The sequence below is a fragment of the Leucopleurus acutus genome (assembly GCF_964270905.1).
Source record: "Leucopleurus acutus genome assembly, chromosome: 7".
Lineage (NCBI taxonomy): Eukaryota > Metazoa > Chordata > Mammalia > Artiodactyla > Delphinidae > Leucopleurus > Leucopleurus acutus.
The window spans coordinates 34,285,418-34,307,186 of NC_139150.1; the positions used below are offsets into that span (position 1 = coordinate 34,285,418).

At 36.9% G+C, this 21,769-nt stretch overlaps 1 protein-coding gene across 1 annotated transcript in view; it reads right to left on the reverse strand.

Moving 5' to 3' along the window:
• TDRD7 (tudor domain containing 7) overlaps positions 1-21,769 on the reverse strand; it is an 88,488-nt gene that overhangs the window by 39,558 nt on the left and 27,161 nt on the right. The window contains exons 5-6 of the mRNA XM_082842814.1: positions 9,821-9,894; positions 7,105-7,322 (exon numbers count right to left, since the gene is read on the reverse strand). Coding sequence (XP_082698940.1) covers positions 7,105-7,322; positions 9,821-9,894 — 292 coding nt within the window. The remainder of the gene's footprint in view (positions 1-7,104; positions 7,323-9,820; positions 9,895-21,769) is intronic.

Below are 21,769 nucleotides of genomic sequence, written 5' to 3' on the forward strand. Positions count from 1 at the left end.
TGTATGGGTCCTTACCTCCACCTCCCAACAGCAGAGACAGGTAGTAACCTAAAGGATTAACTCCTTACACCATGGAGTTCAAGCCATCTCCTCTGGTGATCATCAGAAGATTCTAGTATCTAACATGCCTTAAACCTTCTATTCCCACAAGTTCATTATATTTAGCTTGATTTCTGCCTCATTTGGAATCACAACTTGAATGAGATACTTCTCTCACATCCCTCTGAGTTTTTGTAAGTTTGGAGTTGACAGATTAGGTTTGGTAGATGTGAGACTCAAGGACTTAAAATATCAACTTCTTCAGGAGCCCTGTAAGTTCACACAAATAGAAGTCTTCGTGCTATATGCCTAGAAATTGTCTTCTTAATTCTAAGAGGTCTTTACTTCTTCCTAATTTACCTGTTCTGTAAAGTTCTTGAAGCCAAACTCATTTGAGTCTATGAAGGCACACCTGCTAACTCTGCAGCATAGGCTGCTGAGGTAAACTTACTGTTTCTTATGGAATTAGAATTTTCTTTGGGATTCTGTAACAGAATTGGTATTGTCCAATTAAATCAAAAAGTTTCAAAGCAGTTGTATGGGTGTCATTCAGACACAGTTTTGTTTCCATTGGGTAGTAGTTTTTTGTGTTGAAGCTTTAAATTACATTCTAAATACCAACCTCAGACAGTATGGTAAAATCACGTTTACCTGGAGACCTGCCTTCCAGCACTCCAACTATTAGCAGTGGCTTGGAACTCAAAAACAAACCAATTAAAAAACTCAATTTCAGCAGGCAGTAAAGACCTCTGGGTACCTAGCAACAACTACAACATCAAAGAGTCACTGACCAGAAGCTTGCACCCTATGATTAGCAAGTTCACAGACAGAAAGACTGGTTGATGACCTTCTACAGAGCTCAGTCTTTTTGTGTTAATGCTGAGAAGTGCTGGGAAAGTTAGACAACTGAGAAAGAGACGAGGAAATGGTCCCCAATGGCCTGACTGGGCCACAGTGAAGACAAACTGATAGGTTCAGATCTGAAGCCTCTAAGGGTAGTGGGTGAGGCTTATACTGCATGCAGGATAATACACTGAGATGAGCTAACACCCAATTCAGTGTTCCAGACCACCTACAACTGCCACCCTCTCTGCAGCAGTTCATGCTACGCCCAAGATTATTCAGAAAGGGTTATAATTTTTAGTCGCTTCTGTTTAAGAAAGTACAGGTGTTTGTGGCATATTCCACAGAGGTTTAATCAAAGGTAAAGGTAAAAAGTTCCTTGTAGGGCTTCCCTGGTGGCGCAGTGGTTGAGAGTCCGCCTGCCGATGCAGGGGACACGGGTTCGTGCCCCGGTCCGGGAAGATCCCACATGCCACGGAGCGGCTGGGCCCATGAGCCATGGCCGCTGAGCCTGCGCGTCCGGAGCCTGTGCTCCGCAACGGGAGAGGCCACAACAGTGAAAGGCCCGCGTACACTAAAAAAAAAAAAAAAAAAAAAAAAAAGTTCTTTGTAGATGGTACCCTGTCTGTTCACAAACCACCTATCCAGAGAAACTCTTTCTCCACCATCTTGGGTAAGTAGTTTTATAGACATTATGTATTTCAAGGCTAATACTCTTTCACTCCCATCCCTTTCCTAGTAAGGACTTCGCACCGATGCTGACTACAACCATTTATGTTTGGATAAACTTCAAGCCATTTTCCTTCAGTGTGGCCCAAGGTTAGGCCCTTGTTCACAGGTCCCCTTCAGGAAGACATTTTCCTGGTTAACTGTGTGCAGACCTTTTGGGCATGATCTTGGCTGGCAGCTGCGGCTTTCACTGTGCATTCTAAGCTAAGCAGGTACTAGATGTGCTTCTCATTACCTTTGCGGGGAGCAGGATCTGCTCCTCTAGGATGGCAGAAATTCACTTCATCTAAGAGTTTTAGTTCCTTTATCCACTGCTCTTATTTTTCAATTTAAACTTTTGTTCTGCCCTCTTTAGCATTTCCTCTGTTTTCATTGAGATAGGCTCCTCTGCAGAGCTTGCTGGGTATGCCTCTGGTTTTACACTGCATGATAATTACTAGTATTTGTGTAGCTTGATTTATGACTTTTGGGGGGAAATAACCGGTGGGTTTTAACTTGCTTGCATTTAAGCTAGACTGTTCCTGGAAAAATAACAGCTGTCTTTTCCTATATACCTGCTATGTTTCTTTTTTTCTTTTCTTTTTCTTTTTTTGGCCACACTGTGCGGCATGTGGGATCTTAGTTCCCCAACCAGGAATCAAACCCACGCCCCTGGCATTGAAAGCATGGACTCTTAACCACCGGACCACCAGGGAAGTCCCCTATGTACCTGCTATGTTTCTATACTGTACTGGCAGCTGTTTATAGTTTGTGTAACTTAATTCTAACAACCCTAAGAGATGGGAAGAAACAGTTACATTTTAGAGCATAATGAAGCCCAGATTTATATGCTGAAAGTAACACCACTAAGAAATGGCCAGGGCAAAAGCCTAACTGCAAAGCCCAAACTCTTTCTACTGTCCTATTGGGCTTTATGGGTAATTTTCTGTTTCAAGTTCCACAACAGCAATGTCACATTACTCCCCTACTGCCCTATTCTGATTTCGCCACAGTGCTCTTTTATCTTTCTTCTATTCAGATGGTCACTGAAATTGAATTTAAAAACTGTTCCAACGTGTTCATTGCATATTTCTTTTTGCTGATGAAAAGTTAGAAAGGAAATTGGATTCCAATTAGATATTATGGCTGTACTTTCAAGTCCTAGCTTTACTTCTCACTGCTGCTTCTGCTGGAATGGCTGCATAGACTGTATCAACACCACGAAGCCTGAGGATATATCACTGCTGTTTCACTTATGTTCGCTTCCTTAGAAATTCAATTTGTTTTTAACCCAGAAATATCTAGGCTTTAAAAAAAGAGGCAATTCATTTTGCATGGGCTGACAGGTGCTTTATCTTATATAATTAATTACCACAATTAAAGTTAAGACAAATTCCTGAACATACAAAAATACAAAAATATGTAAGTGGCAGAACTGCTGTTGCCTCTTTTGATATTACAGAAATTGCTATATTGACGCAATCCAGAACTGTAGGAATTTTTAAAAGTCTGAGGTATTAGAGGACTAAATGACTTAAAGCTCAGTGATTTCTAATGGACAGAAAAATGACATATAAAATACAGCCTAACAGTAAAACCTTTTTATAAAAGCATGAATAATTAGTGTCATTAGGTATTTTTTCTCATTTACAACATTTTATGTTCTCATTCACTAAATGTTATGTTTTGTAATTAAGGCCTGAGGTGCTTCCAGGTGAACTCAGAACGTTTCCCACTATCCTGAAGTTGCCCCCAATGCTCCTACGCTACAGATCTTTGAGGCTACTGTCAGAGAGCCTTCTCAGCTGAGTGCATCTATTCCTGTCTGGCTCTAAACGAGCCACCCAGCTCTCCACACAGCTTCAGGTAAGGCACTAAAGACAGATATTCTGTCTCAGGTAGGAATGGAGACGTTTCTCCACCCATGTTTCAGAGTGGAGGATTTCAACAAAATCTCTCATGTTCAACAGTAATTGTCACAAGATTTGAAATTTTACTAGAAACTGAAGTCGGCCAGAGGCTCTGGATTCTGTGTGACCTCATGGCAGGGACCCGCTAAGTTTCCACCAAATTATGACTCTTTAATAAAGTGAATTGGCCCATTTGCCTCTTGAGTTTCTTCTCGAGCCACTGTCTTCTTATTGAATTTCTTACAATTTTCTGAAAAAGCCATGTTTTTCTGTCTCAGGCTTTGGCACAAGCTGTTTCTTTTGTCTGAGGTGCCTTTTCCCCAGCATTCCCACCTTTGTCTAACTTACTTCAACTCATCTCTCAGGTTTTAGTGTAACAGACACCTCCTCTGGGAAGCTTTTCTTGACTCATCAGACTACGTCTCATCCTCCTGTTTACATGTTTCCTTAGCACCCTGCATTTCTCCTTCATAACTATTGCAGGCTTGCCCTTATCTGCTCAATGTTTATTTTCCCTGTTGGACAGTAAGTTCCGTAAGGGCAAGGTCCAGGTCTGTCTTGTTGACTGTTATTCTTAGCACCCAGGTCAGTGGGTGGCTCACAGAAGCATTTTATAAATACTAGCCAAATACAACAATTAAGGAGAACATTATTAATAAGGCCACCACTTTAGAACAGGCAAGAGACGTTGCTATCCTTCTCCTAGGACTCAATGGCAATTCTTAGATGCCAGTATCCTTCATCAAGGATACTGGTCAAGCCTGCCATCTTGGGCTCTTTGCCTTTTGAAGACAGCTTCTGCACAAGTTCCAGTTCCCTCGAAAGTTGCCTAGGAACACTATGGAACTGGGTCACCATTGTTAATATGATTTTATATTCTCTTTAGCTTTCAAAACTCTCAGTCCACATTTTGTTGTCAGAGAGATCCAAAAGGTTAAGAACAACAGATTCAAAGCATCCTTCTGCCTGCATCAAAATACCATCTAACAACCTTGTAAAGTGGCTTATAGCATATACCTGATTAAACCTTCATGAAGGTAAAATTTCAGAGCTTTTACTTGGTCCCTTGAGCTGATGCTACCCATCCTATATTAAAATGGAAATCCTGCAAGTGATTATCTCTGGGAGGTAGGATGATGGGTGATTTTTATTTCATTTATAATTTTAGTTTTCAATATTTTTATATGGGACATTTTACATGACTGAGGGGAGAAAGCACTTTTTTTCTTTTTTAAATAAAGAAGTACACTGCACTCAGATTTCTTCTTCAGTTACACAACAACATGGAGATACACATTACTAAGTCTTTCTTACCCTAAAATTTCTGCACTGTGTTCTAACCTGTCTGACCCTGTTTGCAGTAGTATCAGCCCTGGGCATGCTATCAGTGTTCCTGCTTTTCAGCAAGATGAAAAGCAAGAAGTCAGAAGAAAGGGAAATTAACCATGGTGTAACTGTTTAAAACTGCCTAAAAATAAACATGGTGTAACAGTTTGAAACTGTTTACCAGTAGGCTGTTAAAAAAAAAAATCAGAGCTATTAAAAAAAGTTTTGAAAAATATCAACAGATGTCATTAAAACTGGCAGTTTTTGTCATCCTAGGCACAATGCTTCACTAAGTAAATTCTCATACCTGACAACTGATAGTGATTGCACCTAAACAGTCTTACTCAAAATTGAGAGAAACAGCATGGAGATAAGAAAGATATATTACATTTCTGCTTCACATTCCACCCTCACTGCCTGGACAGAAAATAATCATGCAACATAGATGCATATAAGCAACCAAAAAATTAAAAATCAGTCATTTTAGCACCTGAAATTTAGTAGGAAACCACCCATTTTAGATAAAGTTTTAACATCAAAGAGATAGGTACTCTCTCTCCTGCAGTCCTAGCAAGAGAAATTTAGAGGCTTTGCAGATATGCAGAGAAGCGAGGATGAAAATTTCCCCCCAAAAGTCATAAATTAAGCTACACAAATACTAGTAATTATCATGCAGTGTAAAACAAAGTGACCAGAAACATAATACATTAAGAAGAATCTGTGAAGTTAATTTAAAATTCTTTTTCTCTAAAGATAATTCTCTATCGAAGCTTAATAGTGAGTTTTATGTGTATATTCACAATAAAAGGGCTTAAAGTTCATTGAAGACATAAGTTCATGAATGTCTATGGATTTAAAAAATAAAAGAACCATATGCATTCCAAAAAGGAGCTCCAGGCCCTGAACCTTCAAATCAAGCAGCCTGGTGAAACCTCAAAAGTCCCCTTCAAGATTATGGAAACCTAAGGGGGTCCCTCAAATGCTGCTAAACCTGCATCCAGTGAGAATATTCTTTTCAGAAAGGAGTAAAAATGAATGAACTGAATAGCAACCTTAGGAATTCCCACTACAAGAATAAACCCCATATTCAACATAAATCAGGGATAACATTCTTATGATCATTCTTGACTTTATAGGTAGGGAAACAGCCATAATTCCAGAGTTTGACATTTCTTCTTGTTTTCCCACTTCACACTGTATGTATATTCATCAGCACATCACATTGCCCTAAGGTGGTCTCAGCCCCTAAAGCAGTGCATGGTACCTGCAGGTGCAGAGTAAATGATGTAAGAACAAATAAGACAGATGGATGGATGGATGACTCTTGACTGGAAAGCCCATGGGACTGGAGTGGGTGTCAGTGCCCTGGAGGAAGAAGTGGTTATAAAAATACATGCTGTCTTTAGGCCAGGTGCTTATAAGAGAGAGTGGCCCACACTCTGCCCAACAGGGTTGGGGGCCAAAATATATATTAAGTTAAAGAAATGAAAGCCCTCTACCAAGCAATAATTGTCATGCATATTCAATTCTATAAGCTTAGAAGCACCAAGTAACCGCTAATTTAAAAGTTATTTTGTTGAATATATTCTATGTAAATAAAAACATTAAGAAACATCTAAAAATTAGTTATTTTGTTTTAAGAATCTAGTTGTCTCTATCTCTGGATGAACTAAAAGATTTCTAATAAACTACTCTGAGCCATCGTTTTATTATAATAGATTCTCAAATAGGAAGAGGCATGGAAATAGATGTCAGCTCACTTTTCAATATTTTTCTCCAAAGAAATTTGTGAATAGTTTAAATCTGAACCCTGTATTAATTTTTTTAGATGTATTCTATAAATAATTAGCCAAAATAACTAAAATTTGTTCAGCTGAATGTCTTTAAAAATGCTCAGGAACAAGAATATAAAATTTGAGGCTAACAAAAAACGTTCTATTACCAGTTAAGTTCAAGTTATTAAAATTACAAAGCCATCAATATCTATTGGTAACAGCTCAATACAAAATGGTATATATATTATCACATATTAAATGCATTTAAAAATAACTTAAAATCTATAAAAACAGCAATTACAACACACACAGACCTCAGCCGTGACATATTTCTCCTATAAATAAGAACCAGTATGTGTTAATCTTAGTCATAAAGATTAATGAAGCAATATTATGTAAAGAGCTTCGCGCTCCCCAAATAAAAGGTGATATTACTAACAACTCAAAATCTGAAAGTGGGGCAGGGAGGAGGCATCAGGAGGGAGGAATAAGAAGAAACGTACCGTGCAAATATGAGGCCAGTGTTCAAATTGTTGTAAAATTCCTTGATTAAGTTCTTCTTTATATAATTCTTTGTAAAAATGTGGAAGCTTAGATATCCAAATGCCATTGTTATGCTTGTTTAGTATTTCCTTTATGCGGTTTTGAACCTCATCCATTTTATAAGTGTAAGAGGCAGGAGGCGTGACATTTGGTTTTTCAACAGCCTGATTTAAATTATCTTTAAATTAAAAAATATGATAGAATTAACCAGAATGCTTAACATTTTAGATTATCCCCATTACCTAGTATTTGTGTCTTCAGGCTTTGTTATACTTCAGGCTTGTGGGGGTTAAGGGACTTTCAAAGAGAGCAGGATTAGGAGAGCAGGACCATGACAATTTCATTCTAAGTTTTAACCCTGAAATAACCAGGAAGGTCAACAGCCACTCAGAGAGGGAACCTAGCCCCTTTATTTTCCAAGGATTTGTCATAGTTTAATTTAAACTCATAAAGAATAATGAAATTTATTATTTAACCAATCATTTTCTAATTGCAACTAAGAAAGGTTAAATTTTAGGCAATAATGGTATATATGTAATGATAAATTTAAAGCTATATTTTACAAAGCCTAAGGATAATGCCTTAATAGTAAGATCAAAGAACATTTTATAAAAAATAAATAATTGTCCAGGTTTTTTTTTTTTTTTTTTTTTTTGTGGTATGCGGGCCTCTCACTGTTGTGGCCTCTCCCGTTGCGGAGCACAGGCTCCAGACGCGCAGGCTCAGCGGCCATGGCTCACGGGCCTAGCCGCTCCGCGGCATGTGGGATCTTCCCGGACCGGGGCACGAACCCATGTCCCCTGCATCGGCAGGCGGACTCTCAACCGCTGCGCCACCAGGGAAGCCCAATTTTTCCCTTTATTAATGAGAAAAAATAATTTAGCAATAAATGAAAGTTCAAAAATTGATCCACCTGTAATAATCATCCTAGCCTCAGTTTATAAACATAAATAAAAGGTTTGGTGCTCATAAATAACTATTAATGATTTGTTTTTATTTCACCAATCCAAATCATTCATTTTTCATAAGCGAATATTTATAAAGTTTTGGCTAGCTCTCTTACATTTATTTTTATTTAAAACTTAGAATGCCTGAGTTAACATCCTAAGGCGATAAAGAAATTTAAGTGTCCCCAGTAGCTGATATTTCTGGTATTTTAAGAACTATGAAATTCATTCCAAACCTTTTCTAAATTTCACTGGGATACAGATCAGAATATTTTAAAAATTACCATCTATAAGCAAAATATGTTCATATTTTAATCATATAGCATTTCTGCTGGGATTCAACAATTTTTATTTTATTTTATTTTTTAAACTGGCTGGTGGAGACACATAGGCTGGTTTGGGGATGCTGGCCTTTGAGGATGCCAGGAAGCCAAAGGGAGAGCTATTCCTTGAGTATGGCTGGATGCTGACTCTCCTTTACCCACCATAGGGAACGAAACCTGCCCTTGCTGAGACTTAGTTTGGCTCAGCCAACAGAAGGGTCCAGGATGTCCACATACATATCCTATTAAAGGTACAGTTAATTTATAAAGTTCTTCCCAAATAATGATATATAAAAGAACCAGGAAGAAAGAAAAGATAAGTTTCTTGGAACTGGCCAGTCCCTCCCTTAAAGAGAGAGTGTCAGCAGCTGACATATAGTTGGAGGCTTTGCAAATGCACCTGCTCTGTGGGGCCACTGAAGTCAGCTAAGCTTCTGTACCTTTTGTTAAACAAATCAAGGAAGTAATTTAGGCTGCCAGCAGGTAGGAGAGGTTATGTATGTGTGTGTGTAAATCAGCTGGTGGGTGAATCATAATCCTCCTGAAACAAGTCCTCCTGGTTCTGCAGAAAAAGCTTATTCTAATGTAAAGGATTTACAGCCTCTAAAGGGTATATGACTTTACTGAGTAGTCATTTTTCAGAAAATGCATATGTAAAAGTAATTGATATAAACAAAAATCAAATTGTTCATTTAATTTCCATGAGAAATACTGGAGATACATTCCTTTGGAAAAAAATGATTTCAACTCAGTAAGAATCACACTTAAAGCAGCAAATCATTTAAAACCACATTTAAATTTCATGCAGCAAAATTTCTGAAAATACTGTATCCCTTGGGTGGGTCTAACAGCAGGGAATTTACACTTTGGTTGGAGGAGACAAGATGAGTGTGTGCACTTCTAATCTTCAGATTCTTCAACTTTATTATGTCTTCTATTGATTTCTTAACAGTCCTTTTGGATTTTATATATTTATATTCCTATTTAGATGCTTAGTGGCCAATGCACATAGTTTAGGGGCCCAGATTTTACCTGGTAGAGTATCTGGAACTATTTTATGAGTTGAAGTCCCCTATTTATGTGCTTTAAATCTTACTCCCTAATGTGTAAGAGAGTGACAAGGGACACAAATATCTCTGTAGGTAACACGTGGAAGTGAAACAGAATAGGTCTGGTGTGAGGAAGGCCTCAAGTCAGAATAATAATGATATCCTTGGAGGTATTACTTTCTCTTTAGATCACTTCAATTCATAACTTAAAGAAATCAAAAAAGAGGGGAGGAGAGATGTATTCCAAGTGGGAGAAGGTGAGAACAAATGTCAAAAGCCACCATTAGATATTTCGGGGGGGGCTCTGAGGCTCCAGAAACCATAATGTATTACGAAAATAATGTTTAGAAAACATACCACTCATTTCCTTAATACAGGTTCTTGAGAGATGCATCTGAAAAGGTGGCGAAAGGGATGCCTTTGGGCTAAACCTAAGGTATAAAAAAAAAGGTAAATTAAAATTCAATTAACTACTTAGGAAAGAAATGTAGATTTCCCACCTCATACCCTCACCAAAAAAATTTTTATGTAAATTGTGCTGGATATATGTAGAAAAATTTTCTAAATATGCGGACAAAGAAATACCTCCCACCACCACCCACAAAGTGAAATAATTTGTATTCATGTCTGTCTCCCTCACTAGACCCCAAGTGTCTTAATTACTTGTGTTTCTTGTGCCTAGGGCAGTGCTTGCTACATGCAAGGGAGAGTGAATGAATAGGATGATTGAATGAATCAAAGAGTACATCTTGCCCAGCGGTGGGTAGGGGACTAGTGGTGACAGTGACAGTACACCTATTTTGCAATTTTTCAATAGTATGGAATACTCTAAAAATTAGATCAATTCTTTGAAATGAAGCACATCTCCTCAAAATATTTTAATTCTAAAAGAAATGATCAGATTGTAGGCTACCAGCAAAAGCTTACTTAGTATACGATGCTCTGCAATTATAAGAGCATCACACTTGTGTATTAATGCATCTGGGTAATGACAGAAGATGCCAAAAACATATCCAGCTCCTACTTCTGCAGGACTGGCAGGGAGACAGCAATCCTTTCCCTTGCACCAGAGCCCTAAAAATGTAAACTGGAATCTTCCCCTGCTTTGAGTCAGCTGTGAGGGCTCTAGCAGAAAGCAGAGGGATGTAAGCGAAGAGTGAAAGTACAGCAAGGATACAGCAGAGACTGCTATCATGCAAACATTGGTAGGCCTAATGCACAGGAAAGAAAACTGTCAACACAGCAAAAGAAAGATGTTCAAGGAAAACCGCAGGGACATGTGAAAACAAACTTAATAAGATAATAGAGGTCCAACCAGTTTTATAACAGTAAGTATAAAAGACTTATTATTTTGTTTCTTAAAAGAAATACTTAGACTGTCCCCCCACAAAAAAAACTCCCAACTCATACATATGCCACTTATTAGAGACACATTATTATCCCACAAATATTTATTTAAGGACCTACTATTACATGCCAGGCATTGTGTCAGAGGGTAATGATCAATGATTAAACAAGAGGAAGATACCATTATTCTCATGGACTACACGTATAGTTGAGAAAAGTGACTGTAGCAAGCAGCTAGCAGATGGCCCCCAGTGATTCTCCCCTCTGGTATCCACAACTTTGTGTAATCCCCTCCCTTTGAGTAACTCGCTTCTAATCAATAGGATACTTCAAGGTTGAGGGGATTATACGTAATTAGATTACAGAAGATTCTAATTTCCACTTTGCTAGCATAATCTGTCTCTTGCTGGTTTCGATGAGGCAAATAGCCATGTTAGGAAGGGCTATATGGCAAGAAATTGAAGGTGGTCTTTGGCCAATAGCCAGAGGGAACTAAGGGACAACTCAAAAGGGATGGATTGTACTAACAACCACACGAGTGAGCCTGGAAGGGGATTCCTGCTCAGCTGACCCAGCCATGGCCGATACCTTGATTGCAACCTCATGAGAAACTTTGAAGCAGAGGATCTAGCTGAGTGGTTCTGAGATTCCTAGCTCACAGAAGCTACAGGATAATAAGTATGTGCTGTAAACTGCTAAATTCGTGATAACCTGTTACACAACAGATAATTAATGAACTGACAGAATCTGTATGTAAGAACAAAGTCTACTAAGTGCTATAATAGGGGCAGTAGGTGTTAACAAAAGCACATGACAAAAGCAACCAACTCAATTAGGAGGCAGAGAGAGGAGCAAGTAAAAAGTAAAGGTTATTAACACTTATTATAAAGTTATAATAATCTGAGTAGTTTGGCACTGCTAAAGAATAGACAGGTAATCAGTGATTCCAAATGGAAAGCCCAGAAACTGAGTCATATATTTATAACAATTTAGTATTGATAGAGATAGTGTTTCAAACCAGCAGGGAAAGAAAGGATTATGTCATAATTGATATTAGGACATCTGGCTAACAGGATTCCTACTCTCATGCTATACAACAAAATTAATTCTGGATGAATTAAAGGTTTAAATGCAAAAACTGAAACCATAAAAATTCTAAAAGAAAACAGAAGACATACTACATAATATGGGGGTAGAAACGCTTTTCTAAGCATAACACCTGTAGGCAGAAGCCATAAAGGTAGAGATTAATAGATGTAAATAGAAAATTTTAAAGTTTTTGTATACCAAAAATACCATAATTAAACAAACTTGCCAACACTGGTAAAATTGCCAACATATTACAGGACAAAAGGCTCAACATCCTTAATTTATAAATCATTTTTACCAATTAGAAAGAAAAAGCAACAAAAGACAAAAACCTGTAATTTACAAAAGATCTATAAATGGGCTAATAAATATATGAAAAAATGTAACTTCCTTAAGAATCAAAATCAAAGAAATAGAAATTAAAACATATGTACATTTTTTCACCTTTTAGAGTAGCAAATAAAACACTGATGCCCAATGTTGGCAAGTGCACAAGCAAACTATCACTCCCATATGCTTCTAGAAGAATCTAACTGGTATAATCTGTTTAGAGCACAAATTAGTAAAGCCTTAGTGTGTATACCCTCTTACCCAGAGAGTCTATTTCTACCAATTTATTCTAAGGAACTAGTTGTGAATATATGCAAGGATCATTCTACAAATATGTTCATTGTAGTATTGCTTACAATAGTGAAAATCATTTATATTCAACAATGAGTGACTGGACAATGGACTAGCCTGACACTAAAAATGATAACAGAGATGTGTACTTAATGATATGGAAAATGTTCACAATATATTGCCTTTCAAAACAGGTTATAAAATAGTAATATACATCATGACCCAATACGTATTTTTAAAAACTTATATAAATAAATAATGTAGAAAGTTAATTTTTAATGGTTACATTTATGTTTGGATTAGAGGTGACTTTTTTCTTCCTTTTACTTTCTTCTACTTTGCAAATTGTCTATACCATACACATTAGTACTTTTGTAATCAGAAGAAAGCAATAAATGTATTTTAGAAAATGCTTCCTGTAAATATTTAGTACATGACTTTTAAACCTACAAGATCTCAGAAACCTACATTCATTTACTTTAACTTAATACTTGAAAGATGCCTTTTCAATCATGGTTCCCATTGGCTAATGCCAGACAGTCCTTTATTCATATCCAAAGTCCATGATCTTACTCACTACAATATATATACAGCAATTTCTTCTCTCATTCTAGGCCTAATGGAACCCTGGTCTTCAGTGCCATATTCATCTATGTTTTATGCATAAATACATTAAAAAACCAAATTTTAATAATCTCATCATTTTAACAAAATACAACAGTCATGAATTGTATTTTTTTAGAAATAAACATTTCCCAGAGAAACCATAAATCAATCGTACATCCTCACTTTTGGCCCCTCTTTCTATTTTACATTCAACTATATGGAATTCAAAATTCTTATGGAGAAAGGCAAAAGACAAAAGCATATACTATATTAATTCTCAAAACTAAAACCATATAAAAAGATTTTGCTATCAATTTTTAACCTTTTATTGTGAAATAGTTATAAATTCATGGGAATTTGCAAAAAATGTACATAGAAGTCCCATGTACCCTTCACCCAGTTTCCCCCAAGGGTAACATCTTGCATAGTACAATATCAAAACCAGGCAACTGACATTGGTATAATCCAGAACTTATTCAAATTCCACCAGTTTTAAACATACACATGTGTGTGTATAGTTCTGTGCAATTTTACTACACATATAGGTCCATGTAACCACCACTACAATCAATATCCAGAACTATCCCATCACTACAAGGGTCCCTCTTTCTACCCCTTTATTGCCACACCCTTCACCCTTCCCCAACCCCTGACACTTGGCAACTACTTCTCTGTTCTCTGTCTCTATAATTTTGTCATTTCAAGAATGTTATATAAATAGAATCACATAGTATGTAACTTTTTGAGATTAGCTTCTTTCACTCAGCATAATTCCCTTGAGATCCACTGATGTTGTTGCATGTGTCAATAGTTCATTCCTTTATACTGCTGAGAGGTATTCTGTAGTGTGGATGTATTCAGTTTGCTGAACCTTTCAACTACTGAAGGATATCTGGGTTTTTGCCAGTTTTGGCCTATTATGAATAAAGTTACTATGGACACTTGTGTACAGGTTTTTGTGTGAATCTAAGTTTTCATTTCTCTGGGATAAATGTGGAATTCCTGGGTCATATAGTGGTATCATGTTTTATTTTTTTAAAAGGAAACTCCCCAACTATTTTCTATTGTGGTTGTACAATTTTATATTCCCAACAGCAATGTATGAGTGATCCATTTTCTCTGTATCCTTGCCAGATTCAGTATTATCACTATTTTTTAAATTGAACTATATTTAACTTACAATATTATATTAGTTTCAGGTGTACAGCATGGTGATTCGGTATTTTTGCAGATTATACTCCATTATAAGTTATTATAAGATAATGGCTAATATGATAATTTCCTGTGCTATACAGTAAATCCTTGTTGCTTATCTATTTTACACATAATGGTTTGTTAATCCCATGCCCCTAATTTGTCCCTCCCCCTCCTCTCTCCCCTTGGGTAACCACAAGTTTTTTTTCTATATCTTTGACTTTGAGCCTGTTTCTCTTTTGCTGATATATTCACGTGTAGTATGTTTTAGATCCCACATATAAATGTGATATTATATAGTACCTGTCTTTGACTTATTTCACTAAGCATAATATTCTCTAGGTCCATCCACATTGCTGTAAATAGCAGAATTTCATTCTTTTTTATGGCTGAGTAATACTTCATTGTATATATATACCATATCATCTTTATCCATTCATCTGTTGATGGGCACTTGGGTTGCTTCTGTGTCTTGGCTATTGTAAATAGTGCTGCTATGAACACTGGGGTGCATGTATCTTTTCAAATTAGTGTTTTTGTTTTTTTTCTGGACATATGCCCAGGAGAGGAGTTGCTGGGTCATATGGTAATTCTATTTTTAGTTTTTTAAGGAATCTCCATACTGTTTTCTATAATGGCTACACCAATTTACATTCCCATCAACAGTGTACAAGGGTTCCCTTTCCTCCACGTCCTCTCCAACACTGGTTATGTGCTGACTTTTTACGATAGCCACTCTGACAGGTGTGAGATGGTACATCATTGTAGCTTTGATTTGCATTTCCCTCATGCTTAGTGATGTTGAGCTTTTCATGTGCCTGGGGTCAACTGCATATCCTCTTTGGAAAAATGTCTATTCAGGTCTTCTGTTCACTTTTTTGATTGGGGTGTTTGTTTTTTTGATATTGAACTGTATGAGCTGTTTATATACTTTGGATATTAACTGCTTGTTGGTCACATCATTTGCAAATATTTTCTCCCATTGTGTAGGTTGTCTTTTCGTTTTATTGCTGTGCAAAAGCTTTTAAGTTTAATTAGGTCCCATTTTAAAATTTTTGCTTTTATTTCTTTTGCCTTAGGAGACAAATCCAAACAAATATTGCTACAATTTATGTCAAAGAGTATTCTGCCTATGTTCTTCTAGGACTTTTAAGGTTTCAGTTCTTACATTTAGTTCTTTAAACCATTTTTAGTTTACTTTTGTATATAGTGTGAGAGAATGTTTTAGTATCTTATTTTACATGTAGCTGTCCAGTTTTCCCAGCACTAACTTGTTAGAGAGACCGTCTTTTCTCCATTGTATATTCTTGCCTCCTTTGTCATAGATTGACCACAGGTGCATGGGTTTATTTCTGGGCTCTCTATTCTGTTCCATTGATCTATGTGTCTGTTTTTGTGCCTGTACCATGCTGTTTCTATTACTGTAGCTTTGTAGTATTGTCTGAAGTCTGGGAGGGTTATACTCCAGGTTTGTTCTTTTTTCTCAAGGTTGTTTCAGCAATTCGGGGTCTTTTGTTGTTCTACATGAATTTTAGGATTATTCTAGTTCTGTGAAAAATGTCCTGGCTATTTTGATAGGGACTGTATGAAATCTGTAGATTGCTCTGGGTAGTATGGCCAGTTTAACAGTATTAATTCTTCCAATCCAAGAGCATGGGATATCTTTCCTTCTTTGTATCATCTTCAATTTCCTTCATCAATGTTTTATAGTTTTCAGAGTATAGGTTTTTCACCTCCTTAGCAAAGTTTATTCCTAGGTATTTTATTCTTTTTTATATCATTTTAAATGTGACTGCTTTCTTACTCTCTCTTTGATATTTCATTATTAGTGTATAGAAACACAACAGATTTCTGTATATTAATTTCATATCCTGCAACCTTACTAAATTCATTTATTAGCTCTAATAGTTTTGGGGTGGAGACTTTAGGGATTTCTATTTAAAGTATCATGTTATCGGCAAGTAATGACAGTTTTACCTCTTTCCTTCCAATTTGGATACCTTTTATTTCTTTTTCTTCTCTGACTGCTGGTGGCTAGGACTTCCAATATTATGTTAAATAGAAGTGGCATGAGTGGGCATCCTTGTCTTGTTCTTGAATTTAGTGGGAAGGTTTTCACCACTGAGTATGATTTTGGCTGTGGGTTTGTCATAAATGGCCTTTATTATGTTGAGATATATTCCCTCTATACCCACTTTGATGAGAATTTTTATCATGAATGGATATGGAATTTTGTCAAATGCTTTTTCTGTGTCTCTTGAGATGATCATGTGATTCTGATCCTTCCTTTTGTTAATGTGGTATATCACACTGATTGACTTACAAATGTTGAACCATCCCTGTGACTCTGGAATAAATCCAAACTTATGGATCATGGTGTATGACCCATTTTATATACTGTCAGATTTGGTTTGATAATATTTTGTTGAGGATTTTTGCATCTATATTCATCAAAGATATTGGCCTGTAATTTTCTATCTCTATAGTATCTCTGTCTGGTTTTGGTATCAAGATAATGGTAGCCCCATGGAATGAATGTGGGAGTGTTCCCTCTTCAGTTTTTTGGAATAGTTTGAGAAGGATAGGTATTAGTTCTTCTTATATGTTTGGTAGAATCCCCCTGTGAAGCCATCCAGCCCTGAACTTTGTTTGCTTAGAGTTTTTCTATTACAAATTCAATGTCACTTCTAGTGGCCAGTCTGTTTAAATTGTCTGTATGTTCTTATTTCAGTCTTGGCAGGCTGTATGTTTTTAGAAATTTGTCCATTTCATTGGCATATAACTGTTCATAGTATTCTCTTACGATTTATTTTTAATATCTCTGTGGTATCAGTTGTTACTTCTCCTCTTTCACTTATTTGAGTCCTCTCTTTTTCCTTTTCTTTTTTTTTTTTTTTTTTGCGGTATGTAGGCCTCTCACTGCCGTGGCCTCTCCCGCTGCAGAGCACAGGCTCTGGACACTCAGGCCCAGCGGCCATGGCTCACAGGCCTAGCCACTCCGCGGCACGTGGGATCCTCCCGGACCGGGGCACGAACCCGCGTCCCCTGCATCAGCAGGCAGACTCTCAACCACTGTGCCACCAGGGAAGCCCTCTCTTTTCTTCTTGGTAAGCCTGGCTAAAGGTTTATCAATTTTTTAATCTTTTTAAAAAAACAGCTCTTGGTCTCATTGATCATTTCTATTGTTTTTATGATCTCTTACTTATTTCTTCTCTGATCTTTATCATTTCATTTTTTCTGCTGACTTTGGGCTTTGTTCTTTTTCTAATTCTTTTAGGTGGTAGGTTAGGTTGTTTGAGATTTTTTCTTGTTTCTTGAAGAAGGACTGTGTTGTTATAAACTTCCCTCTCAGAGCTGCATTTGATGCATCCCAACTTTGGAAAGTTCTATTTCCATTTTCATTTGTCTTTTGAGGTATTCTCTGATTTCCTCTTTTTTTTAAAACTTTTTAAATTTATTTATTTTATTTGTTTATTTTTGGCTGCATTGGGTCTTCATTGCTGTGCGCAGGCTTTCTCTGGTTGTGGCGAGCAGGGGCTACTCTTCATTGTGGGATGCGGGTTTCTCATTGAGGTGTCTTCCCTTGTTGTGGAGCACAGGCTATAGGTGTGTGGGCTTCAGCTGTTGTGGCACGTGGGCTCAGCAGTTGTGGGTTGTGGGCTCTAGAGCACAGGCTCAGTAGTTGTGACGCACAGGCTTAACTGCTCCACAGCATGTGGGATCTTACCGGACCAGGGCTCGAACCCATGTCCCTGAATTGGCAGGCAGATTCTTAACCACTGTGCCACCAGGGAAGCCCTCTGATTTCCTCTTTGATTTCATCATTGACCAAGGTTTTTTAGCAGCATGTTCTTTAGTCTCCACATGTTTCTTCTTTTCCCATTTTTCTTTCCATAGTTGATTTCTAGTTTCATACCATTGTGGTCAGAAAAAAAATGCTTGATATAATTTCTTCCTCTTAAATTTGTTGAGGCTTGTTTTGTGGCCTAGTATGTGATCTGTCCAGGAGAATGTTCCATGTGCACTTGAAAAGAATGTGTTTTTGGATTTAATGTCCTATAGATAGCTATTAAGTCCAATTGGTCTGTTGTGTTGTTTAAGACCACTGTTACCTATTGATTTTCTGTCTGGATGATCTGTCCATTGATGCCAGTGGGTGTTAAGGTCCCCTACTATTATTGTATCATTATTTTTTATTTTAGCTATTCTGATAGGTGTGTTGTGGTGATACGTCAATGCAGTTTTTTAAAAAAATATTTATTTATTTATTTGGCTGTACCGGGTCTTAGCTGTGGCACACAGGATCTTTGTTGCTGTCTGTGGGAACTTCGTTGCAGCATGTGGGATCTAGTTCCCTGACCAGGGATTGAACCCGGGCCCCCTGCACTGGGAGCACGGAGTCGTAGCCAATGGACCACCAGGGAAGTCCCTGTCAATGTAGGGTTTTTGTTTTTTTTTTTCTGTCAATGTAGTTTTAATTTACATTTCCCTAATAGCTAATGAAGTTGAACATATTTTCATGTGTTTTTACATTTAAAGTAATTATTGTTTTGTTAGGGCTTATGTCTGCACTTTATTATTTGTTTTCTATTTGTTCCCTGTTTCTCATTCTTCTATTTATCTTTTCTTGCACTCTTGTGGGTTAAACATTTTTGAAAATTCCATTCTGATTTACTTATAATTTTTTTTAGTATATCACTTTGTATAGTTTTCTTATTGGTTGCTTATGCATTTCAATACACATATAACATCACATTCTACTCATCTCAATGTTTTGCCACTTCAAGTGTAAAAACCTTACTTTCATCTAGGTCTCCTTGCCCTCCCTACTTTACAAATACAATTGCTTTAAGTTTTTCTCTACATATGCTAGCACCTCATCAGATGGTGTTATAATTTTTACTTCAAACTAATATGATTCAAGAAACTCATGAGAAGAAGGATAATCCATTTATTTACACTTGTTTTTACCCATTTTGCTCTTTCCTTTCTGAAGTTCCAAGCCATTTTATATTACATCTTTTCTGTTGAGAGAACTTCCTTTAGTCACTCTTTAAGAGTAAGTCAGCTAATGACAAATTCTCTTAGTTTTCTTTCATCTGAGAATGTTTTTATTTCCCTTTCAGTCCTGAATTATACTTTTGCTGGATACAGAATTTGTGGTTGATAGGTTTTTTCCTTTCAGCACTAAAAATGTCCCATTTCCTTCCTTCATGATTCCTCCATGACTGTGAATGAGAAATCCACTGTCATTAAAACTGGTATTCCCCTATGGGTGATGTGTCATTTCTCTCTGGCTGTTTACAAGATTTTTTCTTTGTCTTTAGTTTTCAGAAGTTTCATTATGATGTGCCTTGGTGTGGGATTCTTTGGATTCATCCTGTCTGGGATTTCCTAAGCTTCTTGAACCTGTAGGTTTATGTCCTTAGGCAAATTTGATAAGTTTTCAGCCATTATGCCTTCAAATACTCCTTCAGTCCCATTCTTTGTTTTGAGGCTCTGATAATACAAATATTAGATCTTTTCTTATTTTCTCCACAGGTCCCTAAGGCTCTGCTAGATGTTTTTTCCCCCCATAGGCCCCTCAGGTTCAGTTAGTTATTTTGTTTTGTTTAAGTCTATTTACTCTGTTGTCCAGATTGGGTAATTTCTATTGTTCTATCTTCAGGTTCACTAATTCTGTGCTCTATCATATTCATTCTGTTATTGAGCTCATACACTGCATTTTTATTTTGGTTGTTTCATTTGGTTCTTTTTTGTATGTTCTCTTTCTTTGGTGAATTTTCTATTTTTTCATTTTTTTCAAAAGTATTTGCAATAGCAAACTGAAGCATTTTTACAACAGCTGCTTTAAAATCGTTGTCAGATAATTCCAACATCTGATTCATCATAATGTTCGTGTCTGTTGCTTATCTTTTCTCAATCAAGTTGTCATTTTCCTGCCTCTTAGTATAAAGATTGACTTTTTTTATTGTAACCTGGACATTTGGACATATGTTAAGACAAATGTCCTATTTTATTTTGTTTTATTTTACATCTTTATTGGAGTATAATTGCTTCACAGTGGTGTGTCAGTTTCTGCCCTACAACAAAGTGAATTAGTTACGAATGTCCTATTTTAGCAGGCAGTTACTCCGTTTAGGTTTATCATATACCTCCTGGCCCACTTTTGTAGGCTGTGGTTCCAATAATAATTTAGTTTTCAGGGCCCTCATGGTGCTATTCTGATCTGGTACAGCAGAATACACTTCCCTGGGCCCCTGTTGCTGGGGAGGAGGGCTGGGAGCACACTAGGCAGCAGGTCAGAGAGCACCACCTTGGGCCTACTCTGTGGGCTGCTTGGTGCTGGCAAGGCCCCCACTCAATCACTGCTAGTGCTACCTGCAGGGATGGAAGGCACTTACCTGGGCCATGCAGTGGCACTAGGTGAGAAGGAGGGGACACCAGGCCATGAGGTGGAGAATGCTCCTCTGGGACCACAATCAAGGATGCCTGGTTTTGCTGTCATTTTATAGATTCAATTCAAAATCTTGAAATTTAGGCCCACAACCAGAGAAAACAATGGTACCTCAGTCACATACTGGACATAACTAGTGCTTTGGGTAAAGATCCAAATTTTAATTATGTATTTTCTAGACCTTATCAAAAATTATAATAACTAACCATAAACACCATTAAATATATACCATTATGAAAAATATTTAAGGGTTACTTTATAAAAAATACCAAAATATAAAAAACTAGTACCCTTTTACCTAACTTAACAAAATTAATTATTTCTAAATAGTCTAGTGTAGGGGGAGTGCTTGGGGGGAAGGGGACTATCTTTTGTACAAAATGGAAGTTTTGAACACTGATTTAAATGAACATGATACAACAAAATTTGTTTTGCAGAGGTACAAACAGGATGGAAGAATGTGATACTGATTCATCAGGAGATGGCAAGCTTTTTCTGTGAAGGGTCTAACAGTACATATTTTAGGCTTTGCTGGCCATACTGTCTCTGCACAACTCTGTAGTTGTGTAAAAGCAACCACAGACAATATATAAATAAAGGAATGTGGCTGTGTTCCAATAAAACTTTATTTACAAAAACAGGCAATGGTCCATAAGTTGTAGTTTGCTCACCTGAGTTACCTCATAAAACCATAAAATTTACAGCCAGAAAGGAACTTTGAGATCACCCAGTTAACATTTTCATTAGTCAAATGAAGATACCACAGCCCCAAAAGATGAAATAATTTCACTTATTTCACCTGGCTAGTGAATGGCAGCATTCAAACTAAAACTTTAAAGTTGTGTTATTACTTCCAGTCCAGTATTCTGATGCATGGATGTATAATGCTACTGTATAATTAAGGGTATAATTATTGGAACACAGCAGAGTGTACAAATCAATCAGATTTTATTTAAAACTTACAAAATTAATTGTAAGAAAGGTTTTCAGAA